Here is a 19,799-nt window from a genome sequence, read left to right on the forward strand (position 1 = left end):
AATAATTTAAGAGTCAAATTTTTGTAACTTAATTATATCATAGTCAGTAATTTAATACCCAAGTGCTAATTTACTCATAAAATATTACAAATTAAGAGAAAAAAATTTCTAAACAATTCTTGTGATCCGCATAGAAGTCTCTGTCTCTACGTACAGGCAGGAGAAGGACTCAGCGCACATCTGATGAGCCTTCCTTGTTTTATCAAGCTGAGGCCTCTTAGTTTGATCTCACTCCCAAAACCTCTCTTAAACCCTTTTCTTCCTCTCCCATCTCATCAAGCACACTCTCTTCCTCCTTATAAAGAAAGACCCACTAACTGGAACACGACCCACGCCTTCGTTCTCCAAGACCCACTTCTTTCTTTGCTAGAGAAATGCAAATCCTTGTTCCAGTTGAAGCATATCCAAGCCCAGATGATACTCACCGGCTTAATCTCAGATGGGCTCGCTTCCAGCCGGCTTATCGCCTTCTGCGCTATCTCAGATTCTCAGGATCTTGGTTACTGCACCAAGATTTTGTACAATTTAGATAATCCGAATACGTTTTCATGGAATGCTGCGATTAGAGGATATTCGGAGAGTAAAAACCCGCGAGAAGCGATTGTTTTGTATGTACAAATGTTGCGAAATGGTGTATGTAGACCTGATAATTACACTTACCCTTTTCTGTTCAAGGTTTGCGCTGGTCTGGTGTTGAGTCGCGTTGGGAATGAGATTTTTGGGCATGTGGTTAAGTTGGGGTTGGATGTGGATGTTTACGTACATAATGCGGTGATTCACATGCTGGTTTCTTGCGGGGATATGATGGTGGCACGCAAGGTGTTTGATGAAAGTTGTGTTAGAGACTTAGTTTCTTGGAACTCTATGATTAATGGCTATGTCAGGAATGGTCTCGCTAGTGAGGCAATAGAGCTTTATAGAGAAATGGAAGTTGGCGGAGTTAAGCCAGACGAGGTGACAATGATTGGGGTGGTTTCTTCATGTGCCCAGTTAGATAATTTGAATCTTGGTAGGGAATTTCACGCGTATATTGAAGAAAATGAATTGAAATTAACAGTTCCACTAGCTAATACTATTATGGACATGTATGCTAAGTGTGGGAATCTTGATGCAGCACAAAGAATATTTGATATCATGGGAAAAAGAACGATTGTCTCATGGACTACTATGGTTGCTGGCTATGCTAAATTTGGATTCTTGGATGCTGCCAAGAAGTTTCTAGATGACATGCCAGAGAAAGATGTTGTGCCATGGAATGTGATAATTGGAGGCTACGTTCAAGCTAGGCGTGGCAAAGAGGCCTTGGCATTGTTTCACGAAATGCAAGCAAGTGGTGTAAAGCCTGATGAAATCACCATGGTTAATTGCTTATCTGCCTGCTCACAACTTGGAGCACTTGATGTTGGAATATGGATTCATCAGTATATTGAGAAAAACAATCTTTATCTGAATGTTTCATTAGGGACGGCTTTGGTGGACATGTACGCCAAGTGTGGAAACGTCACTGAAGCACTCCGGGTTTTTTATGAGATGCCAGTAAGAAATTCTTTGACTTGGACAGCAATTATTGGAGGTTTAGCACTCCATGGGCTTTCACAGCATGCTATATCTTATTTTGAACAGATGATTGGTGCGGGGTTAATGCCAGATGACATCACTTTTCTTGGTCTTTTGTCAGCTTGTTGTCATGGAGGTTTGGTTGATGAGGGTCGTAAGTACTTTGGTCAAATGAGTTCCAAGTTCTACATATCTCCTCAGCTGAAACATTATTCTTGTATGATAGATCTTCTTGGCAGGGCTGGTCTCTTGGAAGAGGCAGAAAGACTTATTGAGGACATGCCCATAGAGGCAGATGCCGTTGTATGGGGGGCATTATTTTTTGCATGTCGGATGCACGGAAATGTTTTGTTGGGTGAGAGAGCAGCTTCAAAACTTCTCGAGCTAGATCCTCATGACAGCGGTATTTATGTGTTGCTTTCCAATATGTACGTAGAAGCAAATATGTGGGAGGAAGCCAGGAGAGTCAGGAAGATGATGAGGGAGAGAGGAGTGGACAAGACACCTGGTTGTAGCTCGATTGAGGTGAATGGCACTGTTTCAGAGTTTATTGTTAGAGATCACTCCCACCCGGAATCAAAATATATTTATGACTGTTTAATTCAGTTGACAAGACAACTGGAGTTTGTTGAATGCACAACTAATCATGAAGGTGATTTTCTCTTAGGCTATGAACTTGAAAGACAAAGGTATGATCTATATCAAGTGCAAGCTCGCTAAACTACCTTAAATGGTAGTTCAGCCTGTGTGTTGGTGTTTAGCCTTTGACAACTTTGCCCTTCTCGGAGACTGATTTTTGGACGCGCTAAATATTGGTAGTAAATGGTATTATCGTTAAAATGAGTCCTCATTTGAGATGGAAGATTTTCTTCCAAAATATAGATGAGACACAATGAGAAAGTCGGAATATTTTCTCAGTTGAACTTCCTCTTTTTGGGTTAAACAGTTGAACTACTTTGACATGAAAGGTTTATCAGTCTGTGGGGATCACAAAGCAGGGGTCCTAGTGGCCAGCCGCCATAAATACATCACAATTCTGATTCAATCTTTTTCTTTCCGTCCAGCACATAGCAATTAGTGTCTGAAGGCTCTGAATAATGGATTTAAAGTATAACTTAAAATTTCCAACTATGAAGGATATTTGGATTTCTGAGTTGGATAGTTGCCAGAGGTCTTTTTTGCAACTCGGAATTTCTTGGCAATGGCAGTTCTTTTATCAATCTAATTCTTGGACATGCTTTAATTTACTTGAAAGCAAGGTCCAGGCTTTGTCGAACGTTGTGGACAAGCAATCAAAAAGCTCTATAATGTTTGCAAGAAGACTAACAGTAAAGCACGAATCAAACTCTGGATTTGGCATCTCAGGCATCAACCTTATGGTAGATTGTGGGCCTTTACTTTAAAATGAAATATTTTCTGCATTCATTGACCTTGACAGAAATTTTTTTGATTTGTCTGTGGCAGTTACTTAAATCTATTTTTGTTAGAATGTCTTACATATATATTTGATATGCATAAACTAATTTCTCATTCAAATGAAATTTACTTAGAAGAATTAAGTAATCATTTGATATCTAGAACCAGTATCTTTCTGGTGGTATTCGAAACTAAAATATTAGTGCATCGGAATTTTTTGGAGTTGAGACAACAGATTGTGAGTGACAATGCGTTGGAGGCAATACTTCCTCTAGGTTACAAACTCAGTCTTATTTGAATCTTTTGTAGTTGCTTCATTACTGACAATAAAATTATACAAGATAAAAAGAGTACCGCCTTATAGTCGTGTTGATAAAACCAGCCTTGAATTGTCTTGGAAGTTTTTTGAGGCCAGTTTCTGCAAAATATTAGTTGCATGAACCTTTTCAGTTTCTGTCAAATTTTTTGAGCATGGTATTCGAAACATCCCAATTAAAATTTATGGCATTTGGCATTAGTCTCATACCATGGGAGGTTTAGTAAGTTAGTTTTGTGGTTACCTTTATAGCCCACAAGTTAGCTTGTGCTAACGTCTTTTCTTTTATTCTGTTTCTTTTGATGACCTCCATTAATGTTCTAAGCTCCAACTTATGGTTACATTATCCATTCCTAGATAGAGATTTACGAGTTGTAAGTTCTTAAATACTCTTGGACTAGATCAGAATCTTTCAACTAAATTGTTGGCTTACTTTCTTAACCCTTCCCCCGCGTCCCCACCCCCCACCAATCTCTCTCTCTTTCCCTTCCCAAAGAGATTCTATGCGTGAAAGCATATATTTGACCTTGTTGGCATGATATGTTCTCATCCCCACCTACAAAGCATAATAATCATGGAGGTGAATTAAAAGTGGAAATTTATTTGGTAGATGATTACACACCAACACTTTTGCAAAGAAGCCAAAACTGAAGGCTGGATGCTTTTATTTCTGGCCAGAAAGGAAAAGAACTAGTATGCATAAATTCTCATGGCAATACAGTTTCGGCTAGAGCAATCAATGTGCTTGATGGTAATTTGTTTAGGGAAAGTTTGGGTGGTAATTTATTTAGTGATAAGTTGGAACTTTGTGGAAGACTTCTTTAACTAAAGAACTCATTTGCCCCTTACTCAGAGAGAGAGAGAGAGAGAGAGAGAGAGACTAATGGTTGTGGATTCTGAACTTTCCTTTCTCTATGTATATACACACAATGAGATACACATACGTAAGCATGTATACTGGGAAATAATTGATGGATGAAAGTATAAACTCAAAAATCTGTTGGATTAACAGTAGGGCTATCTGCCTTTGCATGTATATTGATGTACACTTGTAGTTATATGTATATATACACCTATACCGGAAATAATTGGTGGATGAAAGTATAAACTCAAAAATATGTTGGATTAACAGTTGGGTTATGCGCCTTTGCATATATATTGATATACACTTGTATATATATATATATATCTACACGTATACTGGAAATAATTGGTAGATGAAAGTATAAACTCAAAAAATATGTTGGATTAGCAGTTGAGTTATCTGCCTGTGCGTGTATATTGGTGTACACATCAGATATAGATGTATTTGTATAGCTGCTGGGAAATAATTGATGGATGAAAGTATAAACATAAAATTGTGTTGGATTACACAGTTGGGTTTTTTTTCCTTTGTGTGGTAGACAAAAGGAATGAGGGAATATTATGATTTGTCCTTGCTTGCACGCTAGGTTTTGTTCCTATTCATTCATTCTCAATCTCTCTTTGCCTATCCCTCTCTCTCTCTCTCTCTCTATATATATATATATATATTATCAATCTCTCTCTCTCTCTCCTCTCTCTTATAATTCATGTCTGTTTCTTATCTCCCACATGCCTGACAGCCTTTGGTTTCTCTATCAGGGGAGAGTGATTGCATCAGCTAAATAGCTTTTGCAGAGCGTCCTTTTGTCACCTGCCGAAGCAGGAGATGATTGCAGAAACAAAATTATTTGGGATGCTTCAAAAACCTCTTCTTTTTTTCCTGCGGGACTGACTGACTGCCTGGCCCTTCCCTGTGCTCATCATATAAATGATGAACCACTGAAGAATCAAATCCATGTGTTTAAGGAAATTCGCAATGTAATTTCCTTTTTTTTTTTTTTCTCTCTTTTCTATCACAGTTTTCATCTTTTGATTAAATTTAAAATGATTTAATCAAGAGCGTTCTCTGAATTAAATTTGAAATGATTGGTATACATAGAATTCATACACACAAAGTGCAAATTCAACCAGCAAAACAGAAAAAGGTACCAAAAAAAACATCAAGAGTATTGACTGTTGACAATGATGAAATAAGAATAAATTAATAATATCTGCAGTGTAACATTTTTTTAAGGTTAAATGCCTTCAGTATAATTGTCTGAAAAATGTGAAGAAAATATAATATTGAGACAAGAATGGGAAGAGCAAAGTTCAGGAATTAAATAGTTAGCATTATTTATTATTTTTTTTTTTAAAGAAAATTTAATCGTCATATCAAAACACTAATGAGTTAAGTAATTATTTTTGTTGAATTAAATATTATATATTAATTATATAATCAATCCATAATACATTTAATAAGCGATGAACTTTATATAGTCAGTAAAATTTAAATTTGTAATTTTAAAATAAAATATAAAAATTTTAATTATTAAACTACGTCTTATTGGTAGTTAAATTATGTAATATTTTATTTTTTTAATTCGAATTTTTTTTTAAAATTTTATATAAATTGTTCGAACTTTGGTTATTTTTATATTTAAATTACAAGAATATCTCTACGTTCTCTACTTGCATTTTTTTTTTTTAAAGCTTACTGTATTTTTATCCTAAATTTTAACAAACATTGTATTCTTATATTATTTACAATATAAGTGATATTTCAACAATAAAGATGATGAATTTTCACTATAAGACTATGATTATAGGTTTGAATTATTTACATAAATAGTAATTGATGAATTGAATTGATACTTATTTATTGTAAGCTCTGATTAAATTAATAAAAAATTAAAATAATTATCAAACTTTAAATCTAAATATTTTAAAACAATATAAAAATTCTTAAAATCACCCTTAAAGTAAATTTATACACTAAGTAATATTTTATGTTCATTTTTCCCTTAAAAACTAATGTTATCCATCTTAGTGTGGATAAAAACCGGTGTAAATACATTTTTAGTACTAAAAAACATTATTATAAATATATATATATATATATATATATAACATGTGTTTGTTGTTCTCAAATTGATTCCTTGGGGTCATAACTAATATATCAGCTGACACCAACTTCCCCTTTGATAGAGTCAGATGGTTTTGGTGATCTCTTTTCAACCATATCACATGGTCCATCTTCTCATCACAAGCCACCCACTAACTAAAACTGAAATTCCCCAACCATATAATAAAATTATAAAATATGTCTGTGTATATATATATATAGATGTAAGTATAGTCCTAGGATTTAATTGGGTCCATGCCAATGGGACCCATGATTAATCCCAAATTTGTTCTTGATGACTCTTCTTTTAACTTTTCAAAGAGCTAATGATTTTGTTTTTTTGGTCCTCTTCTCATGTCTTAACTTTTGCTTGGTGGGCTTATGTACTTGGATGATCAATGTTTGGTTACCCATCTTGTTGGAGTTAGCTACTTGGGGATTTTACACAATTATCTCATCTATAAACATAATATATATATATATATATATATATACACATATTTATAATATCTCACACCTAACTTTGGTGACCCTCCATGAAAGCTTGAGATTTTGGCAACTTAGAGAGGGTGTGATCCATGGATTTGGAATTAACCCAAAAGTAGGAAGGAATTGTAATAGTAATGAATAGTTAATTTCTTGTCATATGGAGACTAGTGATCACTACTAAATAAGATTTATAATATAGTTAAATTTCAAAAATATGTAAATTATACAATTTATATATTTATATATATAATAATAATGTATTTAAATAGAAAAAGAAATGTAATTAATGAGGTCATCAAATAAGGTGATAAAAATAGTAGTAGTGAAAATATAAAATACATTCAAAAGATTATTTGGGTAGCTAATGCTTGGGCCCAATGCACCACAAGCAAGTTAAGAAAGATTCTTGGCGTGGGTGGATGTTTATTTCTTTATTCATGTTTTTGATGATTTTGTTTTTTTAAAAAAATTTAATTTTTGATTTTATGTTTTCCCTCGTCATTCACATTCTGGAATAAGAGACACTTATAATATTATTAATAAAAAATTATTAAAAATCATTTAATATTCGAATATGTAGATAGAGACTTATTCGTAAAGAAAAATCAGCATTCACTAATCAGAATATAATAATTAAAAGATAAGTAAGACAAATTTAATAAAAATAAATTATTTTTTATTTAATTTTATTTAAATTTTTAGTCAGTTTATATTTTATAAATAAAATATTTTTTATTATTTATCTGTCATTTAATTAAAATAAAAAATGGTAATTTTTTAAAATAATTTTTATCGTAAATTATATTTTAAAATAATTTTATAAATTTAGGAATCAAAATGTAAAATAGAATTTTTTTAAATCAAATTACGACATAATTGGTTATTTTTAAAAGTAAATCAGGGCAGTTGATCAACCTCACCGCAAGGAGTTACTGACAACGGGCTATTGGCGTTACCCTTGTACATTTTCTTGACAAACGAGACAAGAAACTAGGACACCAGTAGAAGCGGTTCCCGGTGAAAAGGATGACACGTGTCAAGGGTCCCACAGCTGACTAATTACGGCTGATAGCAATGATTCGGTCAGCTGCATTTTGTTTAGGTGGCTCGCTCCTCTCAATTATCTCTCTACTTTACTCACTACGTTATTTTAATTAATTTTTTTTAAAAAAATTTCACTCAAACAGGTAATATAATATTAATAATTAGTAAAAAGTAAATAATTTTCTTTTTTTTTTTAAGTTGTTTAATTCTTAATTCAAAAATTACCAGAAGAAATCAAAGTAATGTGTATAGGTAAAATTTTCCTTTAATTCTGGGCTTGAGATTGAATTTCGCTGCGTCACTTATTGTTGATAAATCATAAAACTAATTTGTGAATATTGTTTAAAAATATATTTACCAACAGTAAAAACTATTTACTTTGCATTTTCCAGAAATAAAATAAAAAAGAAAAAAGAAAAAAGAAAAAAGAAAAAAGAGAAGAGAGTTCTTTAAAAGCGATCAATGTCGGCTCTTTAATCTCTTTCGCTATTTAATTAAATTATAAAAGAATCTTTTTTTTAATATATATATATTTAATTGATCTCATTTTATTTATTAATATATATTTTAAATTTTTTATTATTTTATTTATTCTCTCTCTTTCTACATATATATATATATGTAATATATTTATAAATATCAACTTCTGAATAACTCCACTCTCTCGATCCCCACTGATCCATCCATTTCGTTTATTTCCCTTTCACATTTTCTCCGGTGAAAAAGAAATACGGAGAATCCGAGATTGCTTGCTTTGCTTTTCCATTTTGGAGATCAAAATCGTGCAATGAGGTACTGGATCCTCTTGTTTTCATATGTATGTATGTATGTTTGTTTGGTTAGTAAGAAAATCTGATGAGAGGAATGGCATTTGCTGGTTTTCTGATTTTGTTTTGTTTTATCTCGTATTCTATGAGACGTAGAGGCTAAGCTTGCCGAATGAGGATTTTCTTTCTTTGTTTCTCCTGCATTTTCTCGGTAACCGAATGAAAGTTGATATTCTGTGTTTTATTGTCAACATTCTCGGTAATTTTTTAGAGAAGGCTGCTGAGATTCGCGAAATTAGTGTTATTTTCTTTGTTGATCTGGAGAATATATTTCTGTTTCTTTACTTTTCCATTGTGAATCGGATTTCGTTCAGTCCTGCTCCAAGTAGTTTTTATGAGAAATGCAAGCATTTATCTCGTTGTTGATTTCTAGAGATTCTAGATGTTCCTTGATTATTTGCAGAATTTTGTTTTGCAGCGATTACGCGGCGACGAGAAACTGAGTTACGGGTATATTAATGTGTGACCTAACATCTGAGTGAATCTGCATTCACGAATCTGTGAGCAGCGCAGGTTTAAACACGCTGGCTTATTTGCTAGATCGATTTTTGTTAATGAATCAAGTATCTTGATTTTCCTTACGTTTTGTGATATCTTCTTATTTGTTGCCTTGTAGGTTAGTGGTAAAATGAGCTGGAGCCCGCATATGGAGGTTCATTACCTCAACACCAGCTATCCCTATAACAGTGCTGGAAGCTTTATGGAGTATTTTGAAGGTCTTACATATGAACATGTGAATTTCATTTTTGATGGTGCTTCACATGTTCAGGTACTTTTATTGAAAAGTTTGCCATTTCACATTGGACTAACTGTTTCTTTTATGTTCATTTGGTTTTAATAGTTATTGGGACCAAAATATTGTCTTTTATGCTGTGAATTGGGGCTTTTCCATTTTTCTATTTTGTTGATTAGGTTCATTGGATATAACTACCTTTTTGATAGTTCAATTGACTATTTTTTTCTTCTTGTTCAACGTTTTGCCGTGCAATCTGCATCAAATCTTTATGCAAGACATGTATGTGATAAGAGCTTTTTGTTTTTGGATGAAAGTTATTGGTAATTATAGTGTTTACATTTTTTTAAATACGATCCTTTGTTTTTGCAGCAGAGCGTGTACCCCTCAATGACTACTAGTTTTTACAAGTTTGGGGCATCTGATCCTGGTGGTATTTCATATTATGATCATGCCTATGCTTATGGAGTTAATGATCATGAACCAAGAATTGAGGAATATAGAAGGCCTTTGGCTTTTGAGAACTCTTCAACAATGACAAATGTACAGACTGCAGCTGTTAATGCAGACTGGGAAAGGAACACAGTCACTACTCGTGAAAGCCCTGTAGAATGTAAGTTTTTCTTTTAGATTCACTCTGTGTTTTGATATTATAGTGGAAAGTCTGATCGCTTCTTCTTTTCATTTTCTGTATTCCTTTACTGATGGCCCGGAACTAGTAATAGATAAACATTATTTTCCAATTACAGCAGGGTTTTCACACAAAACTGATTTTCAAACGAAATGATTGTGATAAAAATTACGTTCTAATCTAGTGTGTGTTTGTGTCTACTGCTTTCTCTGCTTTTACAATCATTTGTAACCCTTAAGTCAGAGCAACAAACTATAATCTGCAAGTCTTGATTTGGCTGAGGGAAGAATCTGGTGACCATCTCAACCTACAGATGATTTCCAAGATCCAAAATCCAACTTAATTATTAGTTCGAAGCTATGTGATATCACAGACAGCTCAAATTTGAGAATATTGGTTTTTTTGGTGTCTTTTTCCTCTTCTTGGTTATGACAAGTACTCTACGGAAATGAATGTGAATGTAATTGGTGAGGTCCTCGCTTAGTTGCATAAAAATGATTCTATTGGTAGCATATATCTGCTGTAGTCTGTGATGTCATCTGCTAAAAGCTACAACCTGCAGAAGGCAGCATATTGCTTGCAACTTGTTGACAGTTTTCCTATCCTGGTTTAACCCCTTAAATTCCCTTTAACAAATCTCTTTCCATGGTTGTTGGTTTCCCCATTTCCTGACTCCAGCATCTTATGCAGGAGATTAACTTTTCCTGCATTTTATTGAAGAGGCAGGTATTGTTGCTTGGAGTTGCCGTTTAATCCCCCACAGTTTAATAGAATAGATGTGGATGCCTGATCTGTCCATGAATTCATGTTTCATTCACCTTCAGGATCCTAGCTTAGGATTTTGCTACCTTCTTCTTACTTTCTCCAGAACCTCTTCAAAGGTCGACCATTTCCCTGAAGTTTTTTGCAAGGAGAGGGATAATGAACTGAATGTTTATTAATTGGAAACCCCATGTTGTATTTGATTGTATCCTCTGTATGTTTTGGATATGCACAAACAGCAGTTTAATGTTCATGTTTTCTACTTTTTTTTTCTTTCAAGAAACAAGTTAATGTTTTCTACTCCATTCTGGTGGTGGGATTTATGTCTTTTTCCTTTGAATGGCATCCATTATTGTTTTCCTTTTCACTCCACTGACTGCTCTTTAACACGCACACACATACATATGAGATTCGGGAAAAAACTTGCTTACTGTTGCTCTACTTTCTAGGCCCACGGAGATATCATAACTCCAGTGATTATCAGGTATGCAGCCCTTAGTGGTCCTGGCATTGAGCATGTTATACATATAAATAAATGCCATAAACTTGTTACTTAATAATCTTATATATTGCACATTTCAAAGATAACATCCGCCATTTATTTTGAAGAACTATGCTCTTAACTATACTTGCTGATTGTATGCTCTCACTCTTTTGGCGAATTGTCCAGGTCTTTTGGCAAGACAATATTGATCCTGACAATATGACTTATGAGGTTAGAATGTGAATTTCTACATTTTCTTGCTACAAGTTAGGCTGTTTTCAAATTTGCAATTTGGCACTTAATGTATTTAATCTCAAGTCTGGCATAAGAATATCAGAATTTTTATAAACAAGACAAAGAACTAAGTTCCTAAATTTGTAAATGTAAAAAATTCTTTTAAGGTAAATATAAAAAAGACTACGGTTGGCTACTGAAGAAAATTGAGATGAAAAATATTCTGCTTCTCATTTCTTGATGAATGATTTATACATATATATACAAATCTGCTATTTCTAACAACCTAATAAATTCTGGAGAAATGCTAACAAAATTCTGGTTTGAGGAGGAAATTTGTTGGTGATACCCTCCATGTACAGCACATAACAGCTGTAAATAAATGTATTTAATCCTAATTTATTCTTCTAATTATTTTATTTTCTACAGCTACATTACCTCATCCTTGTTATAATTATGAAATTACCATTTTTAGGCATAAACTATAGCAAATGCAATAGGCACTTGTTGCAACTATGATCTTTACAGGCATAAACAAATAGTTAAGTTCCACAAAATTATCTAGTCTTGGGGATCCTAAGACACATTGTAGTACGAATAGTTTATAGATCTAATTTAGCCTGAGGCATAAACAAATAGTTAAGGTTCCACAAAAATTATCTAATCCCGCGGATCCCAAGACACATTGGAGTACAAATAGTTTACAGATCTAATTTAGCCTGTTGGATCTGTTATGGGCCTCTCTAATAATACTTTCAGCAAAATATGCAGGCTAACGGGGTGTGCTATTCCGATGCACTGACTTCTGAGTCAAACTTCAGACCATCCATAAAAGGCTAATAACTCCGGAGACTGTACCCCTAGTACAGTTGGTCTAGGTATCTCCTGGGAGTTACTTTCATCATCCTCTTGCTATACCCCCTTGAGATTAGAATAATCGGTATCATTTGTACAGAAGCATATGAAAGGAGACATTTGTCAAAATTTCTAGAATTGTTGAAATTTCTGAAAAATCTTCTCAAACTTTTTTTAGCTATCTGAAAGGCTGGTACTTAGATTACAAAGCTTCATCTTTAATAACTACTTTGCTGTGGGTGATCTAGTAGTTCAAATGATAGCTTATTTTTTTAAGTTCAATCATTTAAAGAATGGTTTGAAAGAAACAGAACAAATTTTATGTCAAATGAAAAATAGAAAGAAACAGAACAAATTAAATTTTGAATGAGTATGTCTTCTTGTGTTTCTGGACTCCTTTTGTTCCTGTTATTGTTAGTTTTTCTCTATTTATAGTTTCCTTATGATTCTTGTTGCATTGACTAGAGAATCAGTTAGGTTCGTTCTGGCTATTGGAGCTATGTGCTTTCCAATTCCATTCAAGGCCAGTGTTGGTTGTGCTGGCCTTTGAAGCTTGAGTGTGCAAGTTACTGCCAGTTTTCTTCCTAGAAGTAGAAGATGTTGCTAGCTCATTGTCTATTATCAACAACGTTAATTTCCTTTTGATTTAGTATTTTTGGATTAATTTACTCACTAAATTTATCATACTTTGTCAGGAACTACTTGAGCTGGGGGAGACGGTTGGAACTCAAAGTAGAGGGCTCTCCCAAGAACTTATTTCTATGCTTCCAGTTTCGAAATACAAGTGTGGCATCTTCTCAAGAAAGAAGTCAAGAAAAGAGAGGTACATTTGAACCTTTTTGGCTTTTCTCTCAACATTTACTTTTTCAAAAATATCTTTGCTTTTTTTGCTTCTCCCTTTTCAGAATTTTTTTTTTTTATCGTAATTCTTAAATTATTTGGATTTTGTATGGGCATGCCCCTTTTTTTAAAGGGCATATTTTTTCCTTTTCCTTCACTACAAAAGATTTTGTTCTTTAGGATGTTGAGACTGATGGAAAAATGTGCAGGTCATGGAGGAACTACTATGATTATTAGAACATTATTCTACAATAATGCTGCATGTGTAAAAAATTTTACAAAATCTCATATAAATTGCACTTGTCACTGACATGAATATATTATTAGTTTGACTCATTTATTTAATTTTGAAAGGATGGTCATAGAATGATTATTATTGTAACCTAGGTCACCAACTTTGACAAGTCTTGTTACGAACCATTCTGTTAAAAATATTAGTAAGTTTATAATTTATAAGTTGAATAACTTAGATGGTATTACGGGAAGAGGCAAACATGAATAAATTTGGTTGGCTGCATTTTTCTTCTAGTGGATGGCATAAAGCATACATCTTGTAGGGTTGTTATATGGGTGCAGGTGTATTTTGTGTAGTCTTTATAAGGGGTATTTGGGGCTTATAAACCACACAAGCAGATGAAGATATTCTTGCTTCAATCTGTTAAGCCTTGAGGCGTGCAAGATTTACTCAATGTTTTTGCACACTAGAACTGAGTTTGCCAATTAAATAAGTTGCCATTCAAGCTCAAAATAAGATGTTGAACAGAGTAGAGTATGAATTGGCAACTTTAACGTTTCATTTTCCGCTCTTCTTTCACTATTGCCTTCTGGTATCAGGACTGTCAGGCCTAGAACTTGCTAGTTATTGGCCTTTTGGCCATTCACCTGCTAGAATATTCAAGAATATCTATGTATAACTGCATAATCTGTGCTTGTATACAGATTAAAAAAATTAAATTTGGAGCTTTACCATATCCGTTTTTCCTTTTAGTTTCAAAATTTACGGGCCAACATCTTAGGGTAGAGGTTGAGCTTGCACCTCTTTCGTTAGCAATTCTATTTCTATTTTCACAGACCTTCTCCTATTCTTCCCTGCTTGATCTGCATTTGCTTTTTGATGACACAATAGATGTGTGATTTGCCAAATGGAATATAAAAGAGGAGACAAACAGATCACTCTACCATGCAAACATATCTACCATGCTAGTTGCGGGACCAAATGGCTGAGCATCAACAAGGTAAACATTGAGTTTCTTAAATAAAATTATAACTCTAATTTCTGATTTGCTCACTCCAAATGGAGTTACTGACTGCAATTTTGTTTTCTCAGGCTTGCCCAATATGTTACACCGAGGTGTTTTGTGATGCATCCAAACTTTAGGGAATAGTCTCAACTGATGAACATAGACACGATAACCATTTATGTTTCTCTTTTAGATCATGGAGTTCTGGTTTTTTGTTTTTTGTTTTTTTTTGAGAAAGAAAACTTGTATCTTTCCTTTATACGAAGATGTGTTTGATTCTTCAAGTTCTTTTAGCAGAATGGTAGATTAGGTTTTGTAATAAGTGAAGGGGTTTGTTTGAATTTCATATAGGAGATCAATGTGCTGTGATGTAAGAGAATGGAAGTTGAAGACTGTATAGTTTTTTTTTTTTCTTTCTTTTTTACTCCTTACCTTGAAGTTCTTCTGATCCTCCCATGTTGTTCTTGGTTTAAGGGATACTCCATTATTTGGACCCTGTAGTTGAAAGTCCTAAGATAGTCAAAAAGTCTTTGGAGTTTCGCAAGCAATATAGTATTCTCGTTTGCTTCCTGAATTTCACTCTGAAGATTGACAATTGGCATGGGAAAATATTACCGTGAATTAAAAAGTGAAAATTGTTGTCACAGAAAAGTGAAAATTATAAGTTAAAATAATAATTTGGTCTTTATATTATTTCTTTTTCTTCAAATTAGTCTGTCTAAATTGTTGATTAAATTTATTTAAAAAATTGTCAAATTTGTACTTTTTTCCCAGTCAACTGTTATTGCCATTAAAGTGGATGTTACGCATTAAATTTAATAACACGTAACTTCAGTTTAATGTCAATTAAATAATATATATAGTATCTAACTTAATACTTCAGAAAAATCAGATGTGAATAACTTCAGATTAGTTCACAAATTTTTTCTTGTTTTAGAAAACCATTAACTAGTTTAAGAAAAACATTAACTGGTTAGCCCAAAATTGTCGAGCAACCCTCTTTGTAAGTGCACACTCTACAACAAGGTGTTTCCTTCCTATCAAGCCTTGGTTGGTCATAAGGCAGTCACCGCAACAAACCCAGTTCTGCTGACTTTGTTGCCACCATCGCCTTTGAGGCCCCCTCACTCATCATTTCTTCTACCAACTTGGCCACGAGTGTTTGATATGACGCATGGCTTTTTTTCCAACCGAATAGGCTCTCAGAGGCCACAAGATATGTCACTATGAAGGCGTATCGACTGCAGAAGCTGGAGCAGTCAGATTGTTTTGGAGTCGTAGAGTCATTAGGGCTTCGGCCTCAACTTGTCATCATTTCCAAAATTTGTTTCAGCAGACCGGGAGGCGGAGAGCCTTCTCCCTGTGAAGAAGCCACATTTGTTGTTGAAAAGGAGAAAAAATGGATATTGATGAGAGAAGAGATGGGAGGAGTTTGGGAGGAGGAGGAGGAGGAAGAAGAAGAATAATGTGGGAACACATTTTGGGGATTTAGAGAAATTAATTTATTTTTATTTTTATTTAGATCGATTCAAATAAATTTAAATTAAAAAATATTTTAACGTGATATTTAACACGATATTTAATTAATATTTGAACTAATAAAATTAACACGTGACATCATAAGTTAATAATATCAATTTATGTTAATGAAAGATATTAAATTAAATTTTTTTTAAAAAAATATAAAAATTATTTTAACTTAAAAATAAAAAACAGATTAATTTAAATAAAAATAATAATAAAAGGATCAAATAATTATTTTACCTAAAAATTATATCGTGTTCTATAGTGCATGGAATAAAAGTTAATTTCAACAAACCTACATTATGGCCAAGGAAAGAGGATTATAAGTAATGATTCTCATGAGGCCACCTGTTGCCATGGCCTATCATATTGCTAGGAAAGAACTCCCAATGGTAATTCGAGAGATAAAAGTAGGTGTATCACTGACACACACATGTACATACATATACAAAGAGGCCAGAAACTCACTATTTAAGGCTCAAAAAAAATAGATGCTTCCAAAATAACAATAAAAAAGTATAAGTACTATATTAGAATATATATGTATGTATTTGATTTATATATTTTGAAAACATAATTACAGGCATGAACTTTTGATCTTTATTAGCCTCCGAATAAGTTCCAAAAGACAATCTATTAGTACGTAAAAGGGGGGAGAAGTGCCAATCCATGATCATGGATCAAGGTGGAAAAATTGCACCAACTACCCATGAATTAAGTCATATATGGTTTTTAATTTTATTACTTTTCACAATTTACAGTTTTTCTTAAGATAAGTTTTTACAACTAGCTCAACATGAAATGAAAATTTAAGTACAATCAACAAAAAGATAAAAAAACTAATAATGACACGAGCGAAATATATAGTAAAATAGATAATATGAAAAATATAAATCGAGGTAAGTACACTTAATATTAGTCTTCAAAATGATAAAAATTACCAGTTTCGTTGCTTTGATCAAATTCATGAGTGAATGTAGTATATAACTAGAACATATTTATGAATTAACAAACTAATGTTTTTATCTATTATTGAGGAAGAAACTAATCAATCAAAAACTTGATATTAATTCCGCACAAGCTTTACTTGTCTTCTCCAATGTTTCCCAAAGTAAACTTATTTTTGTCATAAATCAGAATAAATTTAGAAGTAGTGATCATGAGCGTGTTTATTAATAGCCTTTAGAAGGTGGGGGTGACTTATAGAGGTATTGAGGGTCCTTAACATGCTTCGGAGTTGGTGGAGATTGATCATTACGTTTTGACGGAGGAGGTGGAGACTTATAGATATAAGGGGGTGATGGTGATGGTGATGGAGGAGGTGGAGACTTATAGATGTATGGAGGAGGTGGTGAGGGTGATGGAGGTGGTGGAGACTTATATAAGGAGGAGGTGGTGATGGTGATGGTGGTGGAGGTGATTGATAAACATATGGTGGAGGAGGTGAAGGAAAGGGTGGTGGTGGAGACTTATACATGTAAGGCGGTGGTGGGGATGGAGATGGTGGAGGAGGAGACGTATAGACATAAGGTGGAGATGGTGATGGTGAAGGAGGCGATGGTGACTTATAAACATATGGAGGAGGTGGGGAGGGAGATGGTGGTGGAGGTGACTTGTAGACATACGGAGGAGGTGGTGAGGGAGATGGTGTTGGAGGTGACTTGTAGACATATGGGGGACGTGGAGACAGAAAAAGTGGAGGTGGAGATTTATAATGATAGAGAGGAGGAGGAGATGGAGATGGTGGTGGTGGTGACTTATAATAGTAAGACGAGTGTTTGACATATTTCGAAGGTGGAGGAGGAGACTTATAATAATAAGGAGGATGTTTTACGTACTTTGGTGGGGGAGGAGGTGATTTGTAATAATAAAGGGGATGCTTGACATACTTAGGAGGTAGAGGAGGAGACTTGTAGTGATACGGAGGGTGTTTCACATATTTGGGCGGTGGTGGAGGAGACTTGTAATAATAAGACGGATGCTTAACATGCTTTGGAGGCGGAGGAGGAGACTTATAGTAATACGGAGAGTGTTTCACATATTTGGGTGGTGGTGGAGGAGATTTGTAATAATAAGACAGATGTTTGGCATGCATTAGAAGCGGAGGAGGAGACTTGTAGTGATACGGAAGGTGTCTCATATATTTGGGTGGTGGTGGAGGAGACTTATAATAGTAAGATGGATGTTTAACATACTTTGGAGGTAAAGGAGGAGACTTGTAGTAATACGGAGGGTGTTTCACATGTTTGGTTAGTGGAGGAAGAGACTTGTAATAGTATGATGGATGCTTAACATGCTTTAGAGGCGAAGGAGGAGAACTGTAATAATACGGAGCGTGTTTCACATATTTTGGTGGTGGTGGAGGAGACTTGTAATAGTAAGGCGAATGTTTAACATGTTTTAGAGGCGGAGGAGGAGATTTGTAGTAATACGGAGGATGTTTCACATACATTGGTGGTGGTGGAGATTTGTAGTGATATAGAGGGTGTTTCATATATTTCGATGGTGGTGGTGGAGACTTATAATAATAATGCTTTAATGACGGCAAATTTAGTAACAACGGTGATACATAACTACTGTATGATTCATAAACAACTGTGAGAGTCATTGTTAGAGAAAAGACAATTACATAAACCAGCCAAGGCCATTGCCTTGGCTGTCCTAGAGAAAATCTCATTCAAACACGTGAGCTCAGATATTCTTTATTAAATGACTTAAAGTTATCGAGATCTTTCTCTCTATATTTTTTTTCGTGATTTGAATTATGAACTTACTTATCTTTTTATAGGAGTTCCTGAATTAATCATAACATATCTTACATTTGTTTAATCCACATTATAGCTTGGTTGATGTACTTTTTTTTTACTTATAGATTAATATATACATATACATATATATATTATTTTTAACTTGAATCATATAATTTGAGGACTCTCACTAAGAGTAGATACATATGAATAACAAAGTCGATCTGTTATATATTATAAGGTAGTAGTTGTATATATATAGGTGAAGATATAATTTTTATTCTAAGTCGTCAGAAGACAAACAATATCTTTGAAGAGAAGGAAGGTGAGTGGGAGAATCATATCGTGCACACAAAGTTAAAAATCGAAAAACTTTTTTTTTTTTTTTTTATAAACTAAATATATATATATATATATAAATTTTCTTCAAACCAATCACATATGAACTTTACTTTATCAACTTAATTAAGCCTTATGCACTTACTGAATTGTAAATTAATTGATATTTAATTCAATTTTGAGTTAATCGGAATACATAATTTTAATAATGTGAATTTAATTTCTTAAAATATATATGGTACTAAAAAGATTATATATTAATAAATTATTTATAGAGAAATGTTTTCGAAAAAATTCAAAATAATATATATACACACTCACATGCTATACAAAATTCAACCATGATCTAATAATATTTATATACACGTTGTGTATGTGAAGCTCGTGCTCTATAAATAATAGGCTGTGATAATTGTTTGTATTAAATTTTTAAAATATAATTTACGATTACTTTATTTTATTGAATTATTATTATACGTATTTATTAATATTCCAAGTGGAGTTCGGAAAAGCAAACCCCAAAAAAAAAAAAAAAAAAAAGAAAGAGTGACGTCATAGATGACGCTTGCTATCTGCAAGAACACTAATAAAATAGGAATGATGGGCCGGACCAATCTTGTTTGACCAGCCCAGGTTTTTTGGGCTGGGCCCAATAGTCTAGTTACTGATCTAGTCCGTGATAGGTGGGCTTGGGCCCAAGTTGGATGGATTCGCAAGCGATGTGGGAAATTGGCTAGGTCGTTCTCGTAGGTATAGCGACGGGGTCGGTTCGGACAGATTTTACCAAACTCG

The 19,799-nt window shown here is 33.7% G+C and overlaps 2 protein-coding genes across 4 annotated transcripts; both read left to right on the top strand.

Annotated features, from left to right (window-relative positions):
* The first annotated feature begins 121 nt into the window (after positions 1-121).
* Positions 122-3,059, top strand: SLO1 (SLOW GROWTH 1). The gene has a single exon (XM_088214979.1). The coding sequence runs from the start codon at positions 184-186 to the stop codon at positions 2,275-2,277; it is 2,094 nt and encodes a 697-aa protein (XP_088071105.1). The 5' UTR covers positions 122-183; the 3' UTR covers positions 2,278-3,059.
* Positions 3,060-8,421: 5,362 nt separating this feature from the next.
* BB (RING/U-box superfamily protein) lies at positions 8,422-14,971 on the top strand. Of its 3 annotated transcripts, none has more exons than XM_022038709.2 (9): positions 8,422-8,582; positions 9,036-9,130; positions 9,234-9,386; positions 9,723-9,963; positions 11,193-11,227; positions 11,414-11,458; positions 13,012-13,139; positions 14,283-14,391; positions 14,484-14,971. In XM_022038709.2, the coding sequence occupies exons 3-9, from the start codon at positions 9,246-9,248 to the stop codon at positions 14,532-14,534; spliced, it is 750 nt and encodes a 249-aa protein (XP_021894401.1). In that variant the 5' UTR covers positions 8,422-8,582; positions 9,036-9,130; positions 9,234-9,245; the 3' UTR covers positions 14,535-14,971. The 3 variants fall into 3 exon arrangements, with proteins under 3 accessions (XP_021894401.1, XP_021894410.1, XP_021894419.2); XM_022038718.2 differs by having other exon boundaries at positions 9,726-9,963; XM_022038727.2 differs by lacking the exons at positions 8,422-8,582; positions 9,036-9,130; positions 9,234-9,386 and adding an exon at positions 9,490-9,632.
* The last annotated feature ends 4,828 nt before the right edge of the window (positions 14,972-19,799 follow it).

Source organism: Carica papaya, chromosome 3 (assembly GCF_054855325.1).
Source record: "Carica papaya isolate Zhongbai chromosome 3, ASM5485532v1, whole genome shotgun sequence".
In the NCBI taxonomy this organism is placed as follows: Eukaryota; Viridiplantae; Streptophyta; class Magnoliopsida; order Brassicales; family Caricaceae; genus Carica; species Carica papaya.

Bases quoted from the DNA above. Each gene is read 5' to 3' on its own strand.
- SLO1 (XM_088214979.1), top strand. From the start codon at position 184: ATGAGCCTTCCTTGTTTTATCAAGCTGAGGCCTCTTAGTTTGATCTCA.
- BB (XM_022038709.2), top strand. From the start codon at position 9,246: ATGAGCTGGAGCCCGCATATGGAGGTTCATTACCTCAACACCAGCTAT. The intron at 9,387-9,722 runs GTACTTTTATTG...TTGTTTTTGCAG, and splicing joins ATGGTGCTTCACATGTTCAG to CAGAGCGTGTACCCCTCAAT. The intron at 9,964-11,192 runs GTAAGTTTTTCT...TCTACTTTCTAG, and splicing joins TCGTGAAAGCCCTGTAGAAT to GCCCACGGAGATATCATAAC.